The 19,177-nt window shown below is 48.1% G+C and overlaps 1 protein-coding gene across 2 annotated transcripts in view; it reads right to left on the reverse strand.

Moving 5' to 3' along the window:
* LTBP2 (latent transforming growth factor beta binding protein 2) overlaps positions 1–19,177 on the reverse strand; it is a 72,454-nt gene that overhangs the window by 42,609 nt on the left and 10,668 nt on the right. For both annotated transcript variants that reach the window (XM_030451587.1, XM_030451586.1), the window contains exon 3: positions 16,190–16,433. In XM_030451587.1, the coding sequence (XP_030307447.1) occupies positions 16,190–16,433 (244 nt within the window). The remainder of the gene's footprint in view (positions 1–16,189; positions 16,434–19,177) is intronic.

The raw sequence follows: 19,177 nt of genomic DNA on the forward strand, positions 1-19,177 counted from the left end.
CAAAGTGCAGGACCCAGCACTTGGCCGTGTTGAACCTCATCCCATTGGAATCAGCCCAACTCTCCAGTCTGTCCAGGTCCCTCTGCAGAGCCCTCCTGCCTTCCAGCTGATCCACACTCCCCCCTAACTTAGTGTCTTCTGTGAATAACTAATTGTGGACTCAATCCCCTCACATAAATCATCAATGAAGACACTGAACAGAACCGGGCCCAGCATTGATCCCTAAGGGACACCACTGGTAACCAGCCACCAGTTGGATCAGCACCGTTCAGCACCACTCTCTGGGGGCCTTCAGCAGTTCCTAACCCATGGTGAGTCGTCTGTGATGTCCTGGAGGCAATTTTAGATTACCTATTGATTGGTTTTGGCCTTGAGCTGTAGGAATCCAAGAATGGACCATTTTATCCCAAAAACAGAAGTCCCCTCTGGATTCTCATTACCTCTACATTTTCTAATGCAGGAAAAACTTAAAAATGCATGCCTGAGCTGCTGCGAGAAAGCATGGACTGGAGTCCTGAGAAGAAGCAGTAAAGGTAATGCCTGCTTCTGAGGCTCTGCAGGCTGAAGGTTCACATGCTGTCTGGAGTGGAGTATGGCTACAGATCATCCAGGGATGGAGACAGAGCAAGTGGGATTGGTCAAAGAACACTGGTAGGTAACAAAATTATTACCTGATAAAAATATTTGTTGCCTTCTTAAAATCAAGATCTAAACTGAGAGGACAGCAAACAGTGCTTCTTTTTCAATAATCAGCATAGCTAACCAGAATAATTGCAAAAAAAGTGAATTTTCTTTCAATCCTATCCTCAGTCCTATCTTTCAGTCCTATCCTCAGGCATATTTGTTTTCTTACCTCTGATGAAAGATCCCAAGCAAAGTCCTATTAGTGAACGTGGCTGGAGTTCCAGGGTCTTTTACTGCATAGATGGAAGCACCCCATTGAAAAGAGGTGAGAGTTCCTCAGCCCAACAATTCTAATGTTGATCACTTGAGGGCAACTTAAGCCCTGAGTTTTGTAGAGTCACTGGGTGAAGGTGACTGGTGACATAAGACAGGGAAATATCACCTCTTGTGCTTGAAAATACTCACACTTTATCTATCCTTCAGGAAAGGAGCATGCTATGTGGAAGCAGTAGGGCTTGGCTGGCCACTATCCACTGCCTAACTGAAGAAATTCCACCCTTTGGCTTTACAGACAACTCCTGACATTCCCAGAATCATCTGATTTTGAAAAAACAAAACAAAACAACAAAAAACCCTCCAACATACAAAGGGCTTTAAATAAAATCATAATTAGCATTTCAGTTACTAAGAAAAGTGGATAACATGAGCTTACTGCAAGGGGCAGTGCCAATTTCACAAAGGAAAAATGAAGCAGGAACATTACTCCATGGCTTGCAACATGTGAGAAAAAGCCATCCTACTGGGATCATGCTGGCAAAGCATTCTGTGTGTGTCATAGCACAGGGAGGCAGATTTGCTTTATATTAATTTGTTTATTTGGTTCTATTCTAGGCAGATGAGCTCTGGGATTTGTAGACTGAGTTGAGTAACATCATCCTACCATTGGCCACAGAAATCAATGCCAAAGGGCGTATTTCCATCTCAGCCTGTCAGTCCCAGTCCATCCCCAAGTCGTGCCAGGTGGCTGGCTCATGGTTAGGGAAATATAATGAAGCTTCTCCCTTCCAAACCTTCAGTCAGCCTACACCGGGCAAACAGGGGATGGCTTGCTTGAAGAGTCTCAAGGAATGGACCTGAGCCCACCACGAGTACAGACCTGGCCAGAAGGCACTAGCAACCCCTAACCATCTGGTGAATCTTAATATCTATGGCTGGAGCTTGTCCACTTGCCAGGGGTCTGCATTGCCAAAAGTTCTCTCTCTGGAATGGCTGTCCTAAGGGTAAGAGCAAGAGCAGAAAACTGATGGGGCAGCTTTAGATTAGCACAGTAGGCAGCTTTTGCTGCTACTTTCCACGTCTCTATCTACTTAGGGAAGAGGCTTTGAAGAGGCAGAGGAGGTGGACACCACAAGGGCTGCCTCAAGCCCCATGGATGCCTCAAGTCCCAGGGCTTCACATTCATTCAGTCTCACAGCCTCCTTCTGTGGGGTATTACACACTTCCACTCTTCCAGCCAGGCACATGGCCAGCACAAATCTCTGCAAAGAGGCAATGGTCTCTTCCCTTATAGGTAGCTGCCTGCTAAGCAGCTCATTTCTCTGGTCTTCATCCATCAGAGCTGCTGACAGCTTTCTCAGTGTCAGTCACAGCCTGTGGGGCTGAAACAGCATGCAGACTCCCACAGAGCACCCACCACTGTGGTGTCCAGCTAAGAGCAGCAGTGGCCCAGCTGAAACACAGGTCAAGGAGGGAAAGTAGAAGGAGCAGTGTTCTCTTTCCAGGAGCAAAGATATGTGTGCTCCTGATCATCTCTACCAGGCTGACATCTGAAAAGTCACTGGATGAAAGACCTCAGTCACCAGCATATGAAAGTTGCACTCCTATAGGTATTAGATGCTTATCACAATTAAGAGATTTGGGATGGGAAAGAGCTATGCAGACAGTGACCTACACCTACAACAGTTCAAAACTGCCCAACAAGTACTTGTAGCTGCCTTCCTCTGAGGTGTGGGTCAAGGACCTGGACTGTCTACAAACCCCCTGAGGATATACACCAGAAGTCAGGAGAACCAAAGGAGACCCAGTCCCTTACATTCTAGAGCTACACATCCTTGCAGGATCCAAATGACACCTGTAGGACATCCAGCAATGCAGCTGCATACCAACCACTGCACCTTTGGCTGGGTATAAATGCTCTATATTAAACAGCTTTTGTTATGGCTTACACTCTGCTCTATATTTACTTTAGACACAGAAGGCTGGAGAAGGTACAAAAATGTTGTATACCCTGGTTGTAGTGGCTCTCTTTGCCAGTCCCAATGAACCTGTAAGGTGCCTATTCTCAGTCCAGAGGAGGTGAGTGGTATCTCTCACACTGCTGAGGTCAGTGAGAAGAAGACTGAGCTGGCAGGTTCCCAGGAACCCCACAGATGAACATGAGGACTGATGTCTTCTGAATCAATCACAGTTGTTTTTTTAATCCTGCAATTTCAAGACTAGATACAAAAAGTCACAATAACCAAGTCTTAATCACAAGGACCGTGGGGTCAAAAAAACAAGACTGTTTTCCTAACTCACTGTATAAAAGCATTTCTCTGATCTTTGATCACTTTTGCTGATCATGGTTCTCTGGATGAGCACACACCACAGGGAATCCGGGGGGTTCTCTTAGTGACGCAAGGCCAGGCATCTTTCTTGGGGCTGGAGGCAAAGGTGGCAAACTCTTCAAAGCACTTCCCTCTCCTCAGCAGCAACACCTCAGTCTTTCCTGGATTTAACTTCTATCGGCCACTCTTCATCCAGCTGTTGACTTTGGCCAGACTGTGAGTGAGCTAGGAAATGGTGTTTTTTGTGTTTGCGTAAAGCAAGTGTGGAGCCAAGTGCCACAGGAGTATTACTGGTTTCTCATTCAGTCTGCCTCACCCTTTCTCTGGCCAAAGCCTGACTGGCCATAGCAGGGTGGATGGCCCAAGGCACTGTGGAGTGAATCCTGGACAGTTCAGTCAGCAGGGAAGGGGTGCTAAGCCCAGACAATCCAAGGGCTGGCCAGATGAGAATTGGAAAGTCACTCCTTCAGCTGGAAACAAATCTGCACCCTGCTGAGGAGCAGGGGTAGATGTTAGAGACCATAGAGACCTAAAGAGCAATTCCCAGGAGGGCGATAACAGAGTGGGATGGCACTGGTCAAAACAAAACTAAAGATAAGAAACCCTCAGAGAACCAACCATCTTCCCGGAGTCCAGGAACCTCTATCCCAGGGTCTGAACTCAACAAGCTCCATCTCTCCAATGACAACCAGCCTGTTGGCTGGGATGTGGCTGCTGCCTCCAGCCCCTCCTTGGGCAACATGCTGCCAGAGGGGCTGGGACCATGGAGGGGACACAATGCAGCACTGGTAAGTCCACCCCAGCTCCTCCAGCCTGCAGCCTGCGTGTGGCTCCAAGGCAATAAGACTCAGCCAGGACGGGGGCTGAGTCATGCTCAGCCCCTGATAACCTGCCAGGACAACAGGCAGCTTCTCCCCTGGTCTTTAACCACCGAACAATATACTTGGTGTCTGTCTTGTCTGCCTGCCCATCCCTTTGGCTAGATGCCCTCCCTGCTTGGGGCCACAGGGACCAAAACCAGTGATTCACTTCCCCCTTTGTAATGCTCAGCAGTTGCTGATTTTCCACTAAAGCATCAGAGAAGAATGGGCAGCTTCAACACCAGTGTCTGTGTCTACAGGGGGAGAGAGAAACAGCCAGCCTTGGAAAGCAGCAAATTGACCACAGACCAGAAACTTCCCTTTTCTTGGACTCCAAACAGGTTCCTCAGCAGGCAGACGGGATTCACAGCTCAGGCTCTGGGCCCTGGAGCACAGGGGAGGCATTGCTTAGGAAGCACTCAAGTTTATTATCAATCAGCTCACAAACATGTTGACAAGGAAGACAGCTCTGTTAGGACTTGGGGAAGAAGAGGAAAACCACACCATACAAGGCACCTGACTTCAAGCCTATCCACACTATGTTCATAAATCCTGGCTAAGTTTACTATCCCCATGAGTAGCAGAGATAGCTTTGAAACCTGCCTGCTTCAATCTTTCCACTGTCCCTCCTGTGGCTGCCTTCAACCCTGCTACCCCCTGTGCAAGTGAGGGAGACACCAAAGCCCAAAGCCCCTTGTTCCCCAGGGTTTGGCAGAAGGGAAGCTCTCCTGACCAGGAGAAGCAGCCACCAGCAGCAGAGACCTTCCCAGCTGAGCCAAGCAGAACCATTGTACTATGAAGGTCACAGGAATAATCATCAGGTGCCTCCATGCCCATTTTCACAGTCACCTGCAGCAAGATCTCATGCCAGATGACACACCAGACATAAGCACCTAGGTCTTCACAGGGACATCACTGAGACATTAACCCTATTGCTTACCACAACGGATTTCAGCTGTCACAGGTTCACCTGTCACCTCGTAGTGCCAAAAACACAGCTCACACACAGTCAGGTCATCAGGCAAACAGGAAGGGAGTCATCCAAATCTTTCCTCCCCTGCAAGACCTCAAGAGCTCATGTGAGCAAAGATACCACCATCAACACCCTTTGCCTTGGGCACAAAGCACACTGCCAAAGTGGGGCTGCACATGCAGGCACAAGGGTCAGGCTCCCTACCCCACACGTGCACTCAATGCCACTGGCACATACCCAGGAGTTACAGTAGTCCAGCACCCAGATGCCACCACTGTCCCTCACCACAGCTAGCAAGAGGCTGTCACAGAGTCCACACAGCTCCTGTTTTGGAATCTCTCCTGTGCCATCTTGCAGTGGAAATTCCAGATCCCTTCTCTACTTGACATATGTGCCAGGGGCTGGCTGAGATTTCTCTGGCTCTCTCTTTGTACCAGAGCCACAGCAAAGGCACCAGGAGTCTGCCCCATGCCACCAAGCTCAGTCCTTCCACCACCACCACCCTGGCATATCCCTTCCTCTGTCCCTAAAAGCTGTGCCAGTGCTGTAGGGCCACCCTACCTGGCTCCCAACTCACCATGTAGTGCATGAGAACAAAGAAGGAGAAGGAGATGGGCTGTGAATGCTGTGTTTATTTTCATCTGCTCAGCAGTTCCCATACACTGTGTAAGTGAACCTCTTTGAGCACATAGTCAGCAAATAGGTTCTCTTTAACCAGTTTCTGGGGGTCTAATTTGCTCCTTAGCCAAAGGAGCTGCCCACACATCTCTGCACAACTCTCTGCTGACATTAAATGCCCTTCCCTTGCCACATGTGCCGCCTGCCACTCTGTGACTGCTCTTCTTTGCTCTGGTGTATTAGGGAGTGAGCAACTGACTCCCTGGAAGCAGTCCAGCTTGCGAACAACCCAAGCATGGGAACAGCACCTGCCTGGCCCAGTGAGGCTGTAGAAACACACCCTGTGCTGTCACTAGGAGCAGCAGATCATGCTCCTGGTTGGATCCATCAGACCTTGGTATTGACCCATAAAGTGGCTAGAACCATCATTTCCAAATGCCAAGCATGATGAAGAGTTGTTTGCAATCTACATGTCTCCAGAGCTGAAGTGTGGGTCACTGCCTCCCAGAAAAATAAAAATGCAGCCATCAATCACTCTGAGCTTCAAGTGGAGCCAGCAGAGGAACCAGACCAGGCTACTTGATTACCAATGCCTCAGCTGTGCCAAACCTTGCACACTTGCCATGTGAGGTACCACCTCTCTGGCAGAGCCACCCAGCCTGGCCTTGGTGTGTGGTAGAGGCAGGCAAGATGGGTAGCTGTGCAGCTCTCCTCTCCCCAGCTCAGCTGCATGCTCCTTCAGGCTACAGGAGTGACAAATGCAGGGGCTGGTGTTCAGCAGCACAATCAACAGGCATGGCACTGCTGCCAGTCACACAGCTGCTCTCATACCTTAGTGAGAAGAGACCCATCCACAAGTGTCCTAACAGCTGCCATCACATGAAGATCTCCATCAGTGCCACAATATTACTGCAGGTATCATCTCATGGCCACAGCTTTTGCATAGCTACAAAACCAGGTGTAAGACACTGGCACAGCTGGAGAGCTGGGTTGTCCACAGTGCTACATGACCATACCCTAGAGGGTTCAGCCATGACCATCAGTCATGGCAATGCCTCCACTGCCCCTCTCCTTCTACCTGTGCCCCTCAGTACAGTGAGCAGCAGGGTCCTGCCTGGTAGCAAAAGGACCTGTAATTAGGGGAGAGGCATGCAAGAGATGACTACAACCTATCAACCTGCCTTATACCCACAAGCACACCAAGATCTCTAGCCCAAAGTGCCTTCTGTTTCTCTCTGGTCCAACAGCTATGAGCTGAGGACCCAGCCCGTTTAATGAAAACTGCTGCAGACACAGTTTTTGACAGAGAAAAGCTCATCACCATACATTGGGAGGTCACCTGTCTCCCTGTCTATAGCAGGGAGAAAACAAGCACTCTTGAGTTTCATTTCCATCTTGTTGACTAGCAACACTTATCCCCTTGACAGGGCTGCCAACTTCAAAGCCTGAAAAAACACTTTAGCCTATTCATCCTTCCACCCACACACACCCCAGGGAGTGGGGTGAGCCAGATTGCTGCCCCCTGCTTTTCACAGGACAAGGAAAGGGCAGGCAAAGCCTCCCTTATCCCAGGCCTGTGAGTGGGCTGGAGAGCTCATGGCTGTACACACACACAGAGGGCACAAGAGCAACAGGGTTGAGAGGAGATGTGTGTAGCCCTCTGATCTGGAAAAGTGGAGGCTTTTCATCTACAGCAGGGGTGCTGGGAAGTCTCCCACTTATCCTGGGAACACTTTAGATCTAAGACATATTTTTATCTAAAATAATGGTTGAACACCTGGCATGATGCCTGGCCTTTGGATCCTCTAGCTCAATGTAGTAAGCTCTCCTGACAACTCTCCATTGCCTGCCACACATAGGATTTCCTCACCTTCAGCACTCCAGCCATGAGAGCTCTGTTGGAATACTTCTGCTGCCCATTCTTGAAGTCTCAGTCCTGTCAAGGATCAGGAAAAGAGCCTCCTGGCTGTTTCATTCTGTACTGTTCTGCACTGGCTCCCTCCCTTCAATTGCTCAGCAGCTAGAAGAGTAGAGCCTGGCTGGAGATCAGGAGTGCTCCTGGCCACAGGAACCATGTGCTTCCAGGGGAGCCATGGCCACACATCTGCTCTCACACCTCTCCTATATGGTCTTCAATATCTGCACCAAGGACCAGCAGGTTTCATGGCATCCCTGGCAGGAAGAGCTCCAGAGCAGGCAGAAAGATGCCCACCTTGGCAGCACTTGGACTCAAGATCTTCAGCAGAACAGCTCCAAAGTGATGGAGAAGGTAGAGCTCCAGTGTTGTTATCACCCTGCCATTACATCCCTGAAAGAGTTTGGCACTTCACAGACGTAGAAAGCCTTGTAGCTGAAAAACTAGCACAGCTGCCCTGCCAAGGCTACAGGGAACCTAACACACCCTGTGTGCCCTCTCCAGATAGCCTCAGCCTCTAAATATGTTCCCCATCCTCCATGACCAGTATTTGGCTCAGTTTTGCAGATGTGAGTCTATTAACTATTCCCTTCAGTTTCCTCCCTCCACCCCTCCCTCCTTTTGTAGTTCCCAAAATGTCTTCCAATTTGTCAAGATCTTTTCTGTCAATAAGGAATACATTGACTAAGTGTGGGACCCCAGCGTGCATAGGAAAAAAGTTCATGTACATTCTACATGTTGTAGAATGCTCTCGAATGTTCCCGAAAGGTAGGGGGTGTAACCCCTTTGCTGTGCCCAACCCCATGTTTGAGGGGCCAATTAGATCGGCCCATAATTCTGTGCTACCTGCACCAGGGATTTGCTGTGCTACAGGTAAACACACTGGGTGTCCAATAAAATGTTCTGTTGATGTGTGGTGGCAGGGGTGTGGTCACAGAAACACTATATAAGTAAAAGCTACTGCGCAATAAAGTTGAAGCTTATTTACCAACCATATTGGTTGCTTTAGTTTTCCCTCACCATTTTCCAACACCTACAGACTTTGGTTCCAGTCTTAAGCACCTTGGACCTCTAGTACATGGCCACACTGCATTACTCTCTACTGCCTGATTTGTTGTTCAGTCCTGCTCTGCAAAATCTCAGCCTCTTCTTCTTCCAGATTTCTTCCTTCCATGGAGGATTTTTTTTCTTCACCTGTAACAAATCCTATTTTTTTTGCCTGAATCTCTTCTTTGTTCCTGCCTATGTGTTTAGTTTCTGCATGTCCCTGTAAAGAGCTTCCAAACAAAGAGAAAAAAAATGGGTTGGAGTAGAAAACTAGGTACCAATCCCATCCAGCACCAGGCACACAGGGCAGCACTTCTCAGGATGCTACTGAAGGAAGGAGAATTAACAAATGCTATATGGAGACCTCTATAAAGATCATGGAATGGGTTGGGTTGGAAGGGACCTTGAAGATCACCTAGTTCCAATCTCCCTGCTACAGGCAGGTACACATTCTGCTAGACCAGGTTGCTCAAAGTTACATCCAATATTTCAACTCCATTTCAACTGTTCCTTGCACCAAATCCACTCCAATTCATCCTTTGCCAGCACTTGGTGATTTATGGAAAACACTAAAACCCAAAGAGAACAGCTTTGATTTTGCTTATGTACCAGCTTAAACCAAATAAGGCAGCAGACGATCAGGTATGAGAAACTGCAGAGTAATCCATATGCACAAGGGAGCTGAAAGCAAGCTGGACGACAATCTTAATTCAGGCATTAAGGAAAAAATTGCCAGTGTTTTATCATGGTGCCTTAGCATTCAGTTCTAACATCTTTTTTTTCCATACAACTGCTATATAAACTATATTGTCATAAATATCCCAAATGATATATGTGTGGTATATAAAATAGGCTATAAACTGGATTTTCTCTACTACCTCACCTACCACATGTATAATGCATTTGCCCTGCACCCCGCTCTCCCACTCTCCTTAGTCTCAGACTAAGCTGACAGTAGCAGCATTCTCCTGTCAGTAAGAAGGATAAGTACATTTGAGCATTTTCTCCCAAAGCCTAGAGGCTGAATTAAGATATAGGAAGGGCTCCCAAGGATGTGCAGAATAACTACGCCTAATGTAAAGGCCATATTTGGAGTAAAAAAGGAGCCTGAGAAGCCAGCTATCCTCCTGCTGCTCTGAAGCATATGCAACCCCCTAGAAAGTAAATACATAAAACACATAAGCCAGAATGGTGCTGACAGCTTTAAAACACTAGAAAGTTGAGCAACTGCATCTAGTGCCAGGCTAGAGAAGGTATATCATGCAATTTAAAAATAGAAGTATTTTTATATTAGAAAAATGACATTCACGCTCCTCTTAGGTAGCCTGAGTTTTTCCTTTAGGCTTCCCAGCCAGCTTGCCAAGGGCTTTCAACTATGTCAAAGCAGGAGAAAGGCTGAGATCTGGAGCTTATGGAGATCTCATAGCCCTGAGTGGAATCTCTTTTCACATATTCTCACATGGACTGGCGCTGGCTTTTAAATTTCCACTTTTTAACAAGGTCTCAGGTATCTACTAAAGTGAGCTCTGGATCAAGGAATGTAAATGCTTGGCTGCCTTGTGAAAACTATATTGCAAATGGAAGCACCTTAGAAAGATGCCATTAGGGATGATCTGTACTGGGAAAATATGCACAAACACATTGCAGTGGTGGAAGGCAAGGCTGGCACCAGTGTTTTACCCCAGGAATTCAAAGTCACATGCTATAGATCTCCTGGGCTGGTTCCATCACAAGCAAAGTAGGAAACCTGCCACAGCCCATACCATGGGAATGCACTTAGAGAGAGGGGCTTCTCAGCCAGGGTCAGCTTTTGTTTTCCATGTTATTTGGGTAGTAATAAATTGTAACCCTCGTAAAAGTAAAGTGAGTGATAGTCATAAGTGAGCAGAAGATCAAGAGGTGTGTGGCTTGTGCAGACCTAGCACCACATATATAGTGGATAAACAATCCCGGACATTCAGTAGCAACCCAAGTTAAGGCAGTAAGAAAGCTCCCCTCTTCTCATAAATGTGAATAGTTCAAAGCTAGCAAGACAGGAGGCTCCATATCCTGCTTTAACAATTCAGACAAACCTGTTTCTGTTTGCAGCATCTTTAAAAAGCAAGTTTTCTTGCAAGGAACTATTATTTTATCTGCTAGCCCTCAGTTACATCAAGTTAATCAAGCTGATTTTGCCAAGCCACAGTTCTCAATATCATGTTTTGAGCAGACACCCCAGGGTGGAGAGCTTTACATCCACCCATGGGCTCCACTCTCCTTTGCATGCTAGACTGCCACCAGAACAGGAGCTGGTTTCAGCCAGTTTTCAAAAGGAGAGAAGTATACTTTCTCCATCCAGCAACCTCTGCCACATAGTCAAGATCCTGCCTTCTTCTTGCTCCCTGCTGTTCTCATCCTTTGCTTCTAGGAGAGAGAACAGAGATTTTGGAAGAGCCTTCCTGCTGGCATCAGGATCCCAGTGTCCTCAGATGAGGACCACTTGCCACAACTCCTCAAGGGCTGCATATAGCTCTTCCTCTCATCAGGAAGGGAGGAGATGTCTCCTTCAGGGTGCTGGAGAGGAGGCTCTGAGATCAGGAGTCAGTAGGGCAGGCATGTTGCAACCCAGCCTTCTTCCTTTTCCATCCTGAAAACACCAGACAACTCCCAGCAACTGTCCTGCCTAAACAGAGCTCTCTCAGAGGAAGCTCCCTGCCCCTAAGAGCTTAGCTGCATTAAGCTGTCTGCACACTGTCCCAGCACCTTATACCACAGCTATGTCCTTTTCCAGTGCCTGGGATGCTGGGAAATGCTTTGCAGGTCATAGTCATGTCTTCTTTTCTGTGAAGAGGTAGGATGCCTTGGTTCCCAAGAACCCCACCCAGAACACATCCCACCTGGGCAGCTTGGTTCCCTTGTGTAGATGCTGATTACTGATTTATGCCCTGCAGGAGCGAGCTTCTTGGGTGGCAGGGGCAGAACCCTCCTCACACACTGCCTGGCATTAGAGGCAGCCATCCATCCATCTGCAGGATGAGGGGCAGGGGCGCAAACCCTTCCCACTCCCTGCTAAATAAACAGCAATTCTGCTGATACTCCAGCTGTAGGAATAACAAAGCTGTTTCCATTTAGCTCAGCTTCGGGGCTGAGGTGCAGCTCCACCCGCACAATCATCAGTCAGGGCTTTGCATCTGTGGGCAGAAATTCAGGCTGAGACCAGGAAGAGGGAGGATTTACAGCCAGTCCATGCTGGGAGGGCCCCTAACGCCCCCAGGATTTTCCTCTCCAGAGCACTCCCTGTTCCAAGCGGCACAGCGTTGGGGCCTCACAGCTTCTTCAGCGAGTAACAAGTCCCCACAGGTTCCCTCAGGTGCCCGGCTCTAAACCTCCCCTGAGCCACGGCCTGCTGAAGGGACCCAGGAAGTGGTAATTATTGCTCAGCCTGGATTTGAAGGGATGAAAGCCTGAGCACCACCAGTTCTGTTATCAGCAAAGTAAACACAGATTTGCCCTTCTACCCATGCCTTCCCCTGGGCAAGTGGTCCCTTGGATAGGGCTGGGTATGTCTTCTTTTTTAGTTCCAGAAAGAAGCGGGAACATGTACCATACAGGCAAGCCAAGGATGCCCTCCAAGCACAGGCACCAACAGCTACATGCAACATGGCAGCACTGACACCTGTGCTCAGCACAATGCTCAGCTGATGTCCACGTCCCATCTTCCCAGGACTGCCAGCATGCCCAGAAATGGATCTACAAGAGCTACACTGGGAATACCCACAGATTAATTTGCTAACCTTCACATCTACGAGGTGTAAATACAAACCAATCAGTACAACCAGTTTGTATGTCTGGTACAACCCTGTTGGTCAAGAAGCTGCTACTTCTCACCAAGGCTGAGGGCAGAAGGCTGACAGAAACTTATCTCCTGCTGTCAGAGTCATGCTTCCTAGGCTCTCCTAGCAGGGAAACTGCAGAAGGTATTACTGCTTCTGCTTCCAGACATGAACCCTGGACAGCCTCAACACATCTGTCAGAAGCAGGACCATGAGAACAGGCAGCTGCCTCATCATGCTTTTCATCAAGGGCTTATAGGTTCCTGCAGACTCCTTCCTACCTGCCACAGTAAGGTGGCAGCCATAATAAGCAGCAAGTCCAATTAGCTGAAGATAAGAAATCATCTTAAAAAGCTCCACTACTCAGGCAGCTGGGGAATCTTTTGGCAGTTCCTAAATAACCTAGGTGGCTGCTCTCCTTTCTTTCTCTGAAGATTCACTTCAGAGCACACGCAAATAAAAACAAACCCCACTACTGTTTAGCCAGCAGGTCTCTGGGGAGGATTCATGGGTTTTGCTGTGTGCTTGTACTGAATCTAACACAGCAATGTTCTAGTACATGACTTCAGAGCTTCTAATTACTACCTCCATACAAACAAACACAAATAAAGCCAATATGCATACAAATAAACTAAAGGGGAAAGCAAATTCACTCATATGAGGATTGATTTCCTAAGTTGGCACAGTAAGATGAAGCTTATTCGCCTACAAATTCCCACTCTTACGCAACTCCTCCTTACTGGCAATGCAAATGTGTAGAGGGGGGTTGGGGACTGTTTTGTCCTGGATCTCAAAGTCTTCTTAAAACCACTGGCCTAGAACCACCAGTGCTTTCTGTCCACTGAGAAACCCAAGAGCTTCTCTTACTTTTTCCTTATCAACAAATCAGACAAGTGAGCCAGCTGCTGTGAGAGCATCGTGGGCTTACTAGAAAAGGTCAGTGTCCCATCAACATAACCCATCCTTACCCAGGAGTCCAGAAAGCCCAGACAGTTCTTCTCACACTTGACAATGAACTCAGATCCAGTGAAGGTGACTCCAATTTTGCAGTGTCTAAGAATGAATCTTCCTACTTGCAAATATGAACACGATCTACCTAGTTCTGTGTAGGCAAATATGCTTCTTGATTTTGTTTCTACAGACCAATTGTATGGAAAAAGCCTGATGCAGAAGCACAGATATTACTTAAGTGGTATCACTAGATGATGTTTTAATTTAAGAAGCAGTCTTCAAGTTCAGACAGGTCTGAGAGCATGGTTTCATAAGACAAATGGCCAAACTAATAAGTGGCTTCCATCAAAAGGGGAGTCTACCCCTTTCCTGCCCCTGCAACATTAGCCTTGCAATTCTGTCCAGTCCTTCTGATCCTCATGCAATCTTTCAGTAAGTCAATTTAGCGCACAGAAAATTATGCTTAGTTTTGCTGTGTTAGTTTTCTGTTGAGCCAGTTTATCCAGGAGCCAGATGAGTACCAACGCCAGCGTAAGGGGAGCAGTGGGAGGGCACAGCCAGGTGCAACAACTGCAGGAGAAAGACTTTGGCTGCTGAAACTCATTCTTACAGGCTCCACAGCTACCCCAGAAGTTGCCAGGCTGAAGGGGACACTCAGAAATACTTGTGAAACAAACCATCTGAAAGCAGCATGACTTTCAGGTCATACCAGTTGTCTACCATGGTAGATGTGTCCCATGGACAAAACTCAAGCAGTCAAATTGTATGGGGAAACACCCAGGGGCTGAAGTGAGCTGTTTCAATGCAGACCAACACCAGGGTGCAGACAGCCCCACACCTGCCTGTACAGCACTGCTAAGCATTGCTGGGGAAGGAAAAAAAGGCACAGTGCAGGATAACTTCAGAAGGCAGTGAGTGGTGGTCGTGTCCTGGGGTCCTACCCTGCTGTGAGGTCCTACCTGCTGACACTGCAAAGGACGAATGTCAAATACTCCTGCTGAATCTTGTGGGATAAGGCAATGTCCTATGGCCTCCATGGAGAGGGAAGGAGGAAAAGCACAGCATGGTCCTTAATGGAGTCCTATTTCCTTGGGACAGTGCCAGAGGATTTAAGGTACGGCAGGCAGCTGGGCATTCAGCAATCCCAGCTCAGTGCTCACTAGGCGCTGTATCTGACTGTCTGGACAGGAATGCTTTGCCAGTGCCTGCACAGCCCCTTGTCCTCTGTGTAGAGCCTGAGGTCATGTTCCTTACTTGGAAAGCCTTCAACAGGTGCTGATCTCCAAGGGCATTGCTCTCCCTCCCCTCCAGTTCTCAGGCAGAGAGTGGTGGCACAGAGGGGTAGGAGGAGGTCATGGCTGGGGGGAAACCTGTCAGCAATGACCAGGATTGCAGGCACATGTGAGAGCTGCGTGCTTGCTTGGGCACTGAGCCTCCCTCGGAGCAGTGATGACAGGGGCCTGGCCGCCTCTCCCTGCCAGCATTACCTCTGCCTTGCCTGAATTTGTTTCCTACCGGATTGTCTTTCATTTGGGCACCGAGATATGCCAGCTTCAGTGAACTACTTTGTGTCAGTCAATTCCTTGTCAGTCATTTGAACCCCTCCAAAACTGTAGATGGGTGAGAGTAAGCCTCTAGAAATACCTCCAGCCCATGCATTGCCTCTGTTTCAGAAAAGACAGGAAGGCAAGAGCTACTTTAAGTGCAACAGACACTTTAAAAACCACCTGCAGAAATACAGAAAAACAAAGGCCAACCTGTCCTCTCCTTTAGCAGCTTGATGAGACACTCACAGAGAAAGTCAAAACAGCTCAAAGAAGAAAAAGAGAAACTGAAGTTACCTGTAATTTGCTGTAAAGTCTTCTTGATGTTGAGTGAGATATTACAAATTCTCTGCTGTAGTGGCTACAGATAAACCCAATCTTTCTGGCCCAGAAACAGGGTGAGTAGCATCAAGAACAGGGGCCACTAGTGCTGGTATAGCCTAATACACTGCTCCTCTGTCCATGGACTCTTACAGAAAAGCAGAGTTGATTTTTTAAAAATACAAATGTGTGGGTTGTTGTACAGCAAGCATGCACCATCCCCATTAAGCTGCCAGCACTGCAGAGGTGCTTGCCAGGGAGAAGTGCTTTTCCCACCTTTACTTCCTCCTTCAAGAGAAAAGCCTCAGCTCCAGAGGGACTTCACAAAACACAAAGTGTGGAGGAGCTTCAGCTCAGGTACAAGAGCACCTCAGCACTGACCTGACGTGGATGGGCTGAAGGTGTAAGCTCTTCCTCACCTAAAAGGAACAATTAATTCCACAGCTGTCAGTCCTCAATCGAAGCACAACATGCTCCTCAGAGAGTCTCTCCTGCATGGACCTCAGTGAGTTCCAACAACTGCATCTTTGCTTTCATACTCAATACAAAGGTGCCTGCCTTTGCCTACACCACAGCAAAGTGATAGAGAAATATGGAACAAAGGGCTCAAGAACGGCTCGTGTCTGCCAGGAGACATCCCCAAGTATCATCACTTTGCTCGTTCTAGCATTTAACAGCAAACCTCACCAGTGTACCCTCCTGTGGATACAAGTATCATCACTTTGCTCGTTCTAGCATTTAACAGCAAACCTCACCAGTGTACCCTCCTGTGTAGTATCCACATATTGCTCTCCAGCAGCCTCCACCTGGAGCTGAGCTGCCTGATCTCTCAGAGCAGAGGCTCTGGCCTGAGGAAGAACAGCATTAGCTTCCTGTGGGTTTCAGCAAGCACCCTACTGAAAACAGAGTTTGACTTACACAGCAGGTCCGTGCCGTGGGACAGGTGCCTGAGCCCCTGGCAGGAAGGTGTCCTGCCCTGCCATGCTGGTCCTCCTCCGGAGGGAGCTTGTGGGAGGCCGGAAGGCAGCAGCGGCACCGGGCGGGTGATACTCCTGCTCAGGAACAACTTCTTCACACCGGGAGCCCTGGAAGCCCGAGCGACAGGTACAGACCTGGGGACGGCTGCAGGAGCCCTTGTTCTGACACGGTGGGTCACAGACAGCTGGGGAGACACAGAAAGATGGTTAGCAGACACAAGGCTTCTGGCAGGGTGGGTGCTCAGCCCCATGGTGATGGCAGCCCTGGCTGGGGCAGCACGACCAGGGTGGTCCCATCTCTTCTCTGGAGTTGGCCTTCAAAGCCTCAATGTTACTACTACCACAGGTCCCTAACACGAAGTTACTATTATCAGAGACTTGTTTCTGTTGCCATTTCTCTCCTTTCATGTCTGCAAAGCTTTTCTCCAGCAATACTCACTTCATAAAGCTTGAACATGAGCAGCATGGTCTGCAGACAGCATACACCCTCCAGTACTGCCCATAGCTCTCTGAGCAGGAGTAGGACCTCAGTCCCAGAGCAAGGGGAAGCAATGACTGCCACATGAGAAGACAAACAAACACAGACTATTGCAGCTTCTTGAAAGTAGTAGGCATGGTACTTTTCTCATTTAGTCTGTTTGGGGGTCTGATTTTCATGGTCCCTCTGTCTGTCCCCTCCAGAGCTTTCCAGCTCTCCCTCCACAGCTGATTTTGGAGTCTCTGAGCTCAAATTCCTCCACAGCTATGGGGACTTACAGCTCATTAACTTTATGCCCAAATCACCCTCTGAGCCTGTGTGTGTTCCTAATTACAGCACATCAGCTTCAGTTTGCACCCTGGGACGAAAAGTGCTATTAATTATACGCTGGACCCTAACACTTCCCAAGTCAACAGATGCTAAACTGGGTTTATGGTCCAGCCAACAAGAGCCAGGAAACCACAGCTCATTCTGGTAGAACCAGGCTCGTTGTTCTGAGCAAGAGTAATTGAAAAGGCACTGGAAAACTGTGTCTTCCCTCAAGGAAAGACCAGCTGGATGAAGGGTAATGAAATATTGCTGGACAACAAGGTGGACATCAGCCTACAGCTGCATGGAAACACTGTGGATGGGCTGAAACATGCAGCCACTGCTTCTGCTGAGGGCCCCTGAAACATACAGAGAGGTCTAGCCCGGTGTGTCATTGCCACGTTAGCCCATTGTTGCCAAGTGAAGAAAGTCCTTGTACAGGCTCTGAGGTCATTTCACATCAGTATAGCCCCTAAAACCCTTCCCTCAAACCCAAAACTGGAGTGCTATCAGCTTTTCCTAGCTAGATCAGGGTTACGTTGGCTGGAATGTTTCATCTGACCTTTATTACCATGTCAACACTCAGGAGAAGAGGGAGATCTCATAGAAAGGGACAACCCATGTCACATGGGGCTGTACAGAGGTTTTGATGAAGCCCCAGTAAAATAAATCAGTCACCACTGTAGATCTGAAACAGAGACAGGGTCCTTGTTAGACTTGAATTAACCGTCTCTGGGAAGTCTGGCACTCCAATAGTTGATGTAATTTATAATATAAAACTCAGCTGTGATTTAAATAGGCCAATCCCTACTGTTATCTCCTAATAAATGCCTGTTTTAACAAATGCCACCAGACCAGGAAGCCTGCCATTGAAAACAACCACTTCACGTGCTGAAATACTGCAGAGCAGCGACTCTGGGACCTGAGATCACGGTGGTTCTCACAACCTCTCCCACTAACAATGTTCATAATCACGTTAGACTGTGCCCTTCAGCAGGAAAGCAGTGATAAGCAACCAGGCACTCTAAAAAGCCCCTAAGGCAGATACAGAGAAGGGGAAGAAGGGAAGGGGATTAGTCTTCTGGTCCTTTCATGCAGGATGCGTGCAGGGTGGGGAGCTGCCCTAGCTGAAATATTACAGTTCTAGGATTAATCCCCTTCTCAGGGAAGTCTTTGCAGACTTGGGAAGAACTTGAAAGAGCTTTAAAAAAGTCACTCAGCTTTAACGAGTCACGCAGTCCAGCTATGCAATGTAGGGAGAGTGGATTGTTAAGCAGATGTACTGCCAATGCCAAGAGCGTGAAGTAACAAATCAGGCCCCCAAAACCATAACATGGACAGAAGGAACACGATGGTTTTAAAACATATAAATTTGGAATATTTCTTTTTGCTTTCTGGTTTCTGAGCACAGGGATTACTGTGAGATGCCTCTCCCCAACTCTGGGGGCTACAAACATTTGAGATGACAGCCTCATTTTTTCTCACTGTAGTCTCATGTAATGTCCTGTTACAGGAGCTGGGTTTTTTAGGGAAAGCAAAGAGAATAATCTCAAAGCTCCTCATAAACTATGAGATCACTAGTAGCAATGCAAGAGCATCTAGCAGTGCTCTCGCAGATCAAGTCTGGTGCAGTCTGGTGTTCAGTGCTGAGATCAGTCCTCCCTGCAAGGTCACACACTGCAGTGACAACTGTGGAGTGACTCTGAGCACCCACCTGGGCCAGGCAGGCATGACTGTCAAGAGGGGAAGGTCACCAAGTCCAACCTCCCATCACTCTGCAGGCACACCCAATCAGGACTGAGCAATGACATTACAAGATGACATCCAATTACCGTGTTCCTTCTGCTCTGCATATGCTCTAGGTCTAGGAGAGTGGTGTAGATCTGCACTATAAGCAGCTCCTGCTCAGTCCCATTTAAATGTGGTGGAAGTTGTCCAAGCATCTTGGCATCCACAGGAAAATTGGAGAAAATGCTAGAGCACTTGTACCACTGGCGTGATTTCATCCACTTTATCATGGAGAAGTTTGTTATTGATGCAGAGAAATACACAATCACAGTTTTAACTTAGCTCTGAGTGTGTTAGCAAAGCCAGAAGGGATGGACAATTAAACAGAAGTGAAAGACTTGTGAAGGCTGACAG

The sequence above is a fragment of the Calypte anna genome, chromosome 5A (assembly GCF_003957555.1).
Source record: "Calypte anna isolate BGI_N300 chromosome 5A, bCalAnn1_v1.p, whole genome shotgun sequence".
Classification (NCBI taxonomy): domain Eukaryota; kingdom Metazoa; phylum Chordata; class Aves; order Apodiformes; family Trochilidae; genus Calypte; species Calypte anna.